This window comes from Maylandia zebra, linkage group LG7 (assembly GCF_041146795.1).
Source record: "Maylandia zebra isolate NMK-2024a linkage group LG7, Mzebra_GT3a, whole genome shotgun sequence".
Classification (NCBI taxonomy): domain Eukaryota; kingdom Metazoa; phylum Chordata; class Actinopteri; order Cichliformes; family Cichlidae; genus Maylandia; species Maylandia zebra.
Window position 1 is genome coordinate 29413781 of NC_135173.1, and position 9415 is coordinate 29423195.

The 9415-nt window shown below is 46.4% G+C and overlaps 2 protein-coding genes across 12 annotated transcripts in view; both read left to right on the plus strand.

Moving 5' to 3' along the window:
• Positions 1–2734, plus strand: part of apc (APC regulator of WNT signaling pathway) — a 30459-nt gene extending 27725 nt beyond the window's left edge. For all 7 annotated transcript variants that reach the window (XM_023155670.3, XM_004556168.3, XM_023155673.3 and 4 more), the window contains one exon: positions 142–2734. In XM_023155670.3, coding sequence (XP_023011438.2) covers positions 142–2079 — 1938 coding nt within the window. In that variant the 3' untranslated portion in view covers positions 2080–2734. The remainder of the gene's footprint in view (positions 1–141) is intronic.
• A 1370-nt stretch (positions 2735–4104) lies between these two features.
• fsd1l (fibronectin type III and SPRY domain containing 1-like) lies at positions 4105–9386 on the plus strand. 5 transcript variants are annotated; one of them, XM_004556155.4, is made up of 13 exons: positions 4105–4210; positions 5153–5248; positions 5350–5481; positions 5744–5845; positions 5928–5950; positions 6231–6352; positions 6424–6657; positions 6727–6825; positions 6916–7045; positions 7953–8041; positions 8273–8527; positions 8632–8720; positions 8878–9386. In XM_004556155.4, exons 1-13 carry the CDS (start codon positions 4196–4198, stop codon positions 8977–8979), a joined length of 1488 nt encoding a protein of 495 aa, XP_004556212.1. In that variant the 5' UTR covers positions 4105–4195; the 3' UTR covers positions 8980–9386. The 5 variants fall into 5 exon arrangements, with proteins under 5 accessions (XP_004556212.1, XP_004556214.1, XP_004556213.1 ...); XM_004556157.5 differs by lacking the exon at positions 4105–4210 and adding an exon at positions 4771–4831; XM_004556156.4 differs by lacking the exon at positions 4105–4210 and adding an exon at positions 4856–4992.
• Positions 9387–9415: the final 29 nt, after the last annotated feature.

Genomic DNA, 9415 nt, shown 5'->3' on the forward strand with positions numbered 1-9415 from the left:
TAAGGCGTAATTAGTGTAGTGTGTACTGTTTACCTTGTTTACTTGTTACTTTGTTACTTCCTGGTGGAGTTACAGTTTTGCTTCACAGAAATGTATCAGTCTTGTGACAGATGTCCCTCTGTGCTCCTCTATCCCTGATAGGTGGAGTCAAAGCCTCGCCCCCCTGCGGCCACTGGCTATGCACCTAAAGCCTTTCATGTTGAGGACACGCCCGTGTGCTTCTCCAGGAACTCCTCGCTGAGCTCACTGAGCATAGACTCGGAGGACGACTTGCTGCAGGAGTGCATCAGTTCCGCCATGCCCAAGAAGAAAAAGAAAACCACCACCCTCCCTGTACCCGCCCCGCCTCTATCTGTCTCCAAAGCTGAAGATGGCATTCTGCCTGAGGAGGAGCCTTCAGATGCACCAAGGAGCCCTGCCTCTCCAGATTCAGAGTCCTTTGATTGGAAGGCCATCCAAGAAGGTGCCAACTCCATCGTCAGCAGCTTGAATGCCGCTGCCGCTGCTTCCTCACTCTCCCGCCAGCCATCATCAGACTCTGACTCGGTCCTGTCGTTGAAATCTGTCGGCTCGCCCTTCCACCTTACAACAGCTAATAACAACGAAGAGGAGGAGGAACCAGAGGAGAAGACAAAGCGAGGCGCGACGATCCTGAAGCCTGGTGAGCGCAGCACGCTGGAGGCCAAGAAGAAGAGAGAGGAGGAGGAGGAGGAGGAGGAGGAAGCGAAGGCTTTGAGGGGCGGGAAGAAGGTGTACAGGAGTCTGATCACTGGAAAGCCAAGAGCGGAGCCGGCAGCCAGGGGGCGGAGCAAGCCCCGAGCAGCTGCTGTGGCCAAAGCTCCTGGAGGCAGCGATGTAGATCGAGTGGGCGGGTCCTCTCGGGACTCCACCCCATCTCGCTCCACCCCAGCACCCAGTCAGAAAGGAGGGAAGCTCTCGCAGCTGCCACGCACGGCTTCTCCAGGAAGTGCATCATCATCCTCTGCATCCAGGACCACTAAACCCACCACAACCCCGAAGAGTGGTGGTGGCATCCCGAGAAGCGAGTCCACATCGAGAGTCAGTGGCTCCACTGCCGCCAAGAAGCAAAAGGCGGAGCCTGAGAAGCCGGCACTCGTAAGGCAGTCAACCTTTATCAAAGAAGCTCCGAGCCCGACACTGAAGAGGAAGCTGGAGGAGACTGCAGTGGCAGCCGCTCTTGAGTCGCCATCCAGCCCAGACTCGCCACTACCTTCAACTGCCAGGAGAAACGACGTCAACCGTTCACACTCTGAAAGCCCGTCACGCCCACAGGAAGTGACATCATCTCGCTTCAGCCGCACCGGCACCTGGAAACGGGAAAACAGCAGCGGGGGAGGCGGAGCCAGCAGCGGGAAACACTCAACCTCTCTGCCGCGCGTCGGCACCTGGAAAAGAACGGGAAGCTCATCGTCTGTGCTGTCAGCATCCTCCGAGTCCAGCGAGAAGGGACGGAGTGAGGAGGAGAGTGCCATGAGATTGAAGGGAACGTGGAGAAAGGCAAAGAGCAGCGGCGACCCATTCAGCAACCGAGGCTTCGCCGACAAGTCCGAAGACGTGTGGGTCCGGCTGGAGGACTGCCCTGTCAACAACCCCCGCTCCTCCTCCTCCTGCTCTGCCCGCTCGCCTACTGCCATCAATGCCCCACCCATCATCGACAGCCCCGCTCCCTCCAAGATCCCGTCTTCCTCCTCCTCTTCCTCCTCTAACCTTAACCTGCGCCGCAGCTGCGAGAGCCTTGACGAAAAGCCAGCGCCGATCGAGAGCCGGCCGCAACAGCCGCCGCACCAGCAGCAGCGCGCTCAGCAGCGCAGCGGTGCCGTTGCGGCCCGAGTCAGCCCCTTCAACTACACGCCAAGCCCAAGGAAGAGCAGTGCTGAAGGCACAGCACCCACTACCACCACATCATCTTCCACTACCCCTACGCGGCCCTCCCTTATCCCCACCCCAATCACGAAGAAACGCGAGCCAAAGGGAGGCGAGGGTGGTGGCAGCAGTGGGGGCGGTGGCAGCAGTGGGGGCGGTGGCGAACGCGGCTCATACATCGTGACATCTGTGTAAATATGCAAGACCAACAGGAAATGTTTATGAGATGAACTGTACAGAAAGTGAGTGTATTTAAGTGCTGTGCCCACCCCCTCACCTGCTCCTCTCTCCTGATTGGCTGCTGCCAGCTGTCCATCAACTCAAAGAAACTCTAACATGAACTTTTTATGTTTTTATACCACTAAAGATGTGTAGCGCTTAGCTCTGCCCCCTGCCTTACCCTGCATGGCCCCACCCCCCTAACATGACAGTAACCATGGACACTGATGATGATGATGTTGTTGATAATTCAGCGCCTTTGATAGTTTTTCATGTTTTTTGAGTTTGGTTCTGAACAGAACAGTTGGATCCAACCAATTAGTGAGCCCCCTCTCAGCTTCTGACCAATCACATTCAGTGTCTTTGAGTCAGTCAGAGACCCGCCCTTCAGTTGGTCATCTGTTCTGTCAGAACCTCTCTTCTTCTTTGGAAGTCTGCTGCTGACTCGAATACCTGACCCACCTGAGACGGTTGACGAGGCTTGGCAGAAGACTTTCTGTGTGTCGCCATGGAAACAGATAACACTGTAAACCGTAAGTTATTGCTGTAAACTGAACTGAAGCACATAATTTAAATGAGCAGATTTTTGGTTCTTGATTTTAAATCTGAACATTAAACGAATGCAACATGATACCAGCTTTCTGTTTTTACTGATCCACTTCCTGTCTGCTGTCTGATTTCATGTGACAACATAAATCTGCTGCTCTCTGTGGCTCTGTCAATAAAGTTTGAAACACTGGTGTGACCTGTTTTATTGCAGCTTTAAACAGGAGGTAATGAAGACGATTATAGCCAATCACATTTGACATCTTAGGTGCAGAAAGTTGGTCTCGTGATCATTACAAACTTTATTTATAAAACCTGTAAAAAACATCAAAAAAGTTGATGTGAACCGAGAGTGAGGAAATCATCTGAATGCTATCCAGAATATCCAGACTACAGGGAGACCCCCCCTGTATTCTGGATAGTATAAGTCAAGCTGAGTCGGCTGGTGGGATTGGGCACTGTATAAATATAATTGAATCGATGATGATGAAACGTGTTGGTGATTTTAATGTGTGTCGCGGTTTGGAGCTGATCTGTGGATGAACAGGAAGGTTTAACTTTCACTGGATGTGAGAAGTGAAGGAAAATCTGAGTGAGGCTTAGACTGAGTAGTCTTTAAACAGCCATTCAGCTGCTGTGCTGCGTAAACACCCTGCTGAATAAAGAAACTCAGTCACACAAATGTGTAAAGCAGCAGGTGATGGCGTCTGCAATCTTGGAGAAAGCTTTAGGTAGGTCCTTAAAATCAAAGCAAAAACATTGAGGATTCTTCAAGTCAGATCCAACAAATACTGTTTCATCCAATGAGAATCGTCTGCTCTGAAGGTTTGACTGGAACACTGCTGCCTCTTTTTACCGTTTAATGTGTTTCATTAATGTTCATGTTTCCTCCATTTGTCTCCTCCTGGACTCAAACAACAGGAGCAGCTCTGGGTTCAGAGGAGCTTCTCTGAAATCATTCAAATCTCTGAGGTAAAACTCAGTGAAGCCACTGCTTCAGCCCCTGATCATCTCCTCCAGCTGCAGGCCCTCCAGATTTTCACCAGAAAGTCAATACTTGCTGTGAGTGCTCCTCATCCTTCAGCTGAGCTCTCTGAGCAGCTCTCCGTCATCTCTGTGAGGGTCTCCCACTGTAGTTTCTTGAAGGGCATTCAAAGCTGTTGTTTGGATGTTTCTGCCTTATGTTGTGTGCTCTGTCAGGATGATCCCACACTGAACTTTTACTCACAGGTCAAAGTTCAGAGGTCAGGTACAAGGACTGGTTTGAACACATGTCAAAAAAAGCCAAGGAAGAATTTTAAACTTTCAGAAAGCAGGAGAACTTTTGCTCAAGGGCACTTTTAAAATAACCAGAAGGTCTGACTCAAGACTTTTGCACACTACTGCGCAAACATCAGAATCAATAACTAATATACATCCCCATCAGTTTTCTCTTCTCCGCGCTCTTATTTTGACACACTTCACAGGAAATGAATATGTACATACGTATGCCGTCACTTCAGGCCCGTACCTTCGTCCCCACTTACCGCTGTTTCTGTCTCAGGTGATGGACGCTCAGAAGGTAAGAGTGTGATCAATCGGTGATCAATCGAGCAGTGAGTGAAAGTTAGGGGAGTGAGGGGGGGCGGACGTGGTGGAGGGAGAGGTGCAAGGAAATGGAAGCAGAGGAGGGGGGATTAGCTGCTAGCTGTTAGTGGTTAGCTTCTCTTTCTCTGGTGGACCGAGCTTCAGTGAGAACAAGAGCTGTGCATTATAACATACTAATCAGTCGGCGAGTACAGGTGGGGGTCACATGACCTTTAGCGTGTTCAGACTTTGGGGTCACAATGAACCCTCCAAGTTTCAAAATAAAACCCGTACATCCGAAGTAATTTTCATTCCTGTTCAAATGTGCTTTACTGAGTTTCTAAAAACATACGCGTTACAAAAGCGTGAAATTACAGTTCAGTATCAGTGCACAGCCAACAAAATGTACATGTCAATCATTCAATCAATAGTCAGTCAGTTCATTCTTAGAGCATCATCATCTCAGGGCTACCAGGTGAAGCTTCGATCTGTGCTTTCACCTTTTATTTTGGTTCAGTGTGTCCAGACTTCCTGCCAGACTTCCGTTGAGTCTTTAACCAATGAGAGCGCCATCTGAAGGTCGGACAGCTGCAGTTCTAACAGGTGGAGTAGGCAGGTGTGTGCGGGCCAGAGACTGGCAGGATGGTGATGGTTGTATTCACCTCAGCTAGGATGCCAAGCCTTCTTTGGTCCATTATGGTCTGCGGAGGCTGATCCTGGTCGAGGTGTTTAACCCGCCTTCTGAGCCGATGCTCTCGTCTGATTGGTCTCTGTCAGGTGTGGAATCAGGGAGGAAGATGAGGAAGAGGAGCTCTGTGTGTCTCGCTGTCTCTGCTCTAACAGTTTTGTGATTACTTAGTGCTGCTTAAGGCTTCACCAACATGGAGGAAGGTGCTGTAAAAAATAGTTTATTTTTTAAATGTTTGTTTGTAAACAGGAAGCTCTGCGCAGGATTATCAGCACATTGGCCAGTAAGAACGAGGAGCTCCAAAACTTCCTGGAAGCAGTTGATCACACGCTGACGGGCCTGCAGGTCAGCTCATTAATCAGCTGAATTAACAAAGGGAAGGGCTTAGGTGGATGGGACAAGAGAAACTAAAGGAAAAATAACTAAAGTTAACTTTGCTAAATCAGGAGGAGTCATGCAAGGTGATGTCAGACTTGGAGGCAGAGTTGGAGAAGCTAAACTCTGCCCTGGAGGAGAAGGGGGCGGAGCTCCGTTACATAATCAAAGAAGAGAAGCAAAGAAAGGAGGCGGAGCTTCAGGTAGAAACTTTATTTTTTAATGAATTATTTTTATCTGGAACACTTTATTTTTTAGTATATTATTTAGTTTTACATATTTATTTACTCATTGTTTTTAACGTGATTTTTTCTACTTTGCAAATAAATAATATTTTACATTTAATGTATATACATTCATAAATATTTTTTATATCTATTCATTGGCAGCACTTTATTTGTTTCCATTTTTTATTTTTGAAGCTATTGATTGCTTGACTGGGTTGTTTTCTGCATGGTGTTTCAGAAGCAGCTGTCAGAGGGCAAGTTTGCTCTGGTCTCTTGCGAGGAGCTTCTTGACTTTGCAAATCAAACACTTACGATCAACACTGAAGAAGAATTTCTCGCGGTGAGGCGTGATGAAGACAAGAAAGATGATGTCATCAGTTCATTTAAAAAAAACTAAAAATGTTTTTTTGTTTTGTTTTCAGGCAGCAAAACAAATCAAAGAACGGTATGTCTGATTTGTTTAATGTGTAAAGCTGTGTAATGTGTGTTTTCATTGTCATTTCATTTCATTTGATGATATCAGATGTTTGTTTTTGTTTGTTTGTTTACAATGTTTCTTTTTGATATCATTGATTCTTCTGAATCTTTTCAAACTAACAAACCACTTACTGAAGCTCTCCAATGATTTGCATACAAACTCCGCCCCAACCTTTCTAACCCCATCCCTAAATACTAACACCTAACCCACCCCACTCCATTGGGATCCGCCCCAACACTGTTACTAGGGTAACAATGGCGCCGGCGTTCCGCCTAACCACTCGCCCTGCGGTGTCAGACAACATGTCACAATTTACTGTGGACTTCAGTGCAGAGAGGGCGGGGCTTCAACGACTTCACTTTCTGCCAGGTCAGTTGACGCAAACAGTTCAGGTGGTTGTTCTGTGAGGTCAGAGGTCACATGTTTTTCTTGTTTCTCAGTGCCGAGAGCTCCACAGATCGATGCCTCCAGTTGTGTAGTCCGTGACAACACCATCACGGTCACCTGGCGACCGCCCGGTGAGGCAGACAGTGGTGGCGATAGCAGCAGCAGACCAATCGAACGTTACGACCTAGAGTACCGAAAAACGGACCGTGACAGCACACTGAGAGTGGCAGGAGAGGCATGCTGGGAGAAAGTCTGTGACATTATCGAACCTCAGGTCACCATCTCAGGTAAAAGGTCAGAGGTCATTATTGCATGGCTACAGCATCATTGAGTTTAAACCAATTTCTGCATTTCAGGTTTGAAGTTCGATTCGCGTTTCATTGCCATTCGAGTCCGAGCTAGAAACAAAGCGGCAGCTGGCGAGTTCTCAGAGCCTATCGCCATAGAAACAACAGGTGAGCACACGACGTGGAATATTTAACTGTGTTTGAGGGGCGGAGCCTCAGATAATGATGACGCCTTGTTTTCCATGTTTTTGTCTGCAGCGTATAACTTCAGCTTCGACGCTTCAACAGCGCACGCTGAGCTCAAGGTTCAGGGTGACACGGTGACCTGGGAGCCTCAGGGGGTCAAAGGTCATGATCCTCGCCTGCGAGGCAAAGAGAACAAAAGCAGGTGAGGACAGCTGTTAGTGATGAGGCCGTTGTGTTTTTTAATACACCTGAATGTATCTTAGAAGCACGGTAAAGTTCATCGCTCACAGTATTGTGAAATGCACAGGCTTTTATTGTGAAAGAGAAAGAACAGGAAGATGCACTTTTCTCACCTGTAGAGTGACACACCTGTGCTGGTCAGGTAACGACAGCAGGAGGTGCTCTTAATTCCCTGAAAAAGCTGGTTGGGCCACATCACTTTTTTTGCTGATTTTTCGTATCTCCCTCTGTGACTGGACGCCGCCAAGCTGTACATCATCACTAACTGTTTGTCATTTTATCTCTGACCTCCTAAATAAACATGCTGGCCCTGCCGGAATGGGTCAGCTGATTCAAGAGAATTGTAGAGTCAGGAGGCCACACCTCCTCATTACACATTTACTGATCAGCTGACTCATTCAGAGGTGAGATCGTGATGAGATCACAGCGGCTACCTGTCTCACCAGTTCACACGTGCCTCAGTAAATAACCTTTAACCTTTTTATCCCTCCTCAGTCTCCGTGCTGCTTCCTCTCCAACTTGCTCAGGTAGAAACAATCATGGCTGAGTGGTTTCCTAGCAACCAATCACTCTCTCCATTTGCCATTTTCACATCACTGCTGACATCACATCAGCGTTTAATTTCCTGTTTTAATTAAAAAGTTCATGTTTGGTTTTATTTCAAAATAAAGGCTTAACATGTTTAAAGGAAATGATGTCGTAACATAAACTTTTCTTCCATCATGTAACAAATGAAATGTTTTTGTCACGCTCATCTTCCTCTCTGCTGCATCATGCTTTGGCACAACCTCATTGGCTGTTTCACCTTGCCGTTTCATTCCCGCTATGCTGTTGACATTTATTAACATTTTTTTTTGTGTTTACCTCAGCAGCCGGAGCGCCACGCCATCACCCAATAAAACGGCTGCAAGTCGAGGAGGACGCGATCGATTTGCTGGGGAGTCATACACAGTGCTGGGTAGTAATACTGCACTCTTATTGCAGTACTAATACTGTAGTAACACTAAAGTGAATGTCTTTAAGATGTCAGAATTTAAAAAAAAAAAAAAGTTGATTTAATAACAACTTGGATTTAATGATTTGACATTGAAATTTTATTCATTTTTTAAAATAATTTTTAATAATACAAGTTAAAATAAAAGATTTCTAATTTTAAAAATTAAAAAGAAATTCCTTCCTGGTCTCCTAGGTGACGAGGAGATGACTAATGGTTGTCACTACTGGGAGCTCCGCCCCCTGGCTGACTGGAAATCATTCAGTGTAGGGGTGGCCTATCGGGGCAGCCTGGGACGCTTTGACCAATTAGGGAAGGGCACCGGTTCGTGGTGTCTCCACGCCAGCCAATGGCTGCAGAGCTCTCTTGCCGCAAAGCACAACAACCGAGCAAAGACACTGGATTGGCCATTACCTCACCGAATCGGAATCTACTGTGACTATGACAACGGTCCGAAAAACAAAGAGTATTTTCAACTTCCTGGTTGCTCATTGACAGTGTGTTTGTTTTGTTTGTTTGTTTTTGTTTCTGAATTGACTTCCTGTTTGTTTCAGGTGATTTGTTGTTTATTGATGTAGATCATCTTCGTCTTGTTCACGCCTTCAAAACAAAGTTCAGCCAGCCGCTTGTCCCCGCCTTCACCGTGAGTACTATAACAGTAACACTACAGTAATAGTACAGTAATACTGTACAGTCACGGTTAAGTAACGGTACACTGACAGTATCACAGTACTCTCAATATATTACAGGACATACTCTGCATGTATTAAAGTGCTAACTGCTGTAAAACTGTGCCTTAGGTTTGGTGTGGTGGTATCACCATAGCGACAGGTCTTCAGGTGCCGAGCTTTATGGGAAATTTCCTGACAACCAATCGGAGCCTCAGCAGCCTTTCCCCGTGATCGACTGATGAGTGGTTTTATTTTAAGTCATATCATTGCTGTTTGTAATTCTTAAAATCAATAAGTTTCTATCAGATTTATTGCTATTGAGCATCAATTTTACAACAGTTTTTACTCTACTGTGAGGCTTTTATTGTGAAAGTCTGGAACTGAAGCCATAGTATGTAGCTGTGGATTTTCCTTTGAAAACTGCACCTAGATGTAATTTATTTTCAAGTTCTCTGTTTGTCGTGTAAGATACCATTATTCTGAAAGAGTGGACTAGAGACAGTGCTGCACATTGCTACTAAACTTTATTTTGAAACTTCTTATTCTGACCACATGACTGACTTTTATTGTGAAGGAACCAGGGTATAAGATTTTATGAAATCATTGATTAAAAAGTGAATTTATTGATCTGACCAGAATCAATGTTTTCTGTCAATGAACACAGTTT

Bases quoted from the DNA above. Each gene is read 5' to 3' on its own strand.
- fsd1l (XM_004556153.4), top strand. The intron at 5,482-5,743 runs GTAGAAACTTTA...ATGGTGTTTCAG, and splicing joins GAAAGGAGGCGGAGCTTCAG to AAGCAGCTGTCAGAGGGCAA. The intron at 5,846-5,927 runs GTGAGGCGTGAT...TTTTGTTTTCAG, and splicing joins CTGAAGAAGAATTTCTCGCG to GCAGCAAAACAAATCAAAGA.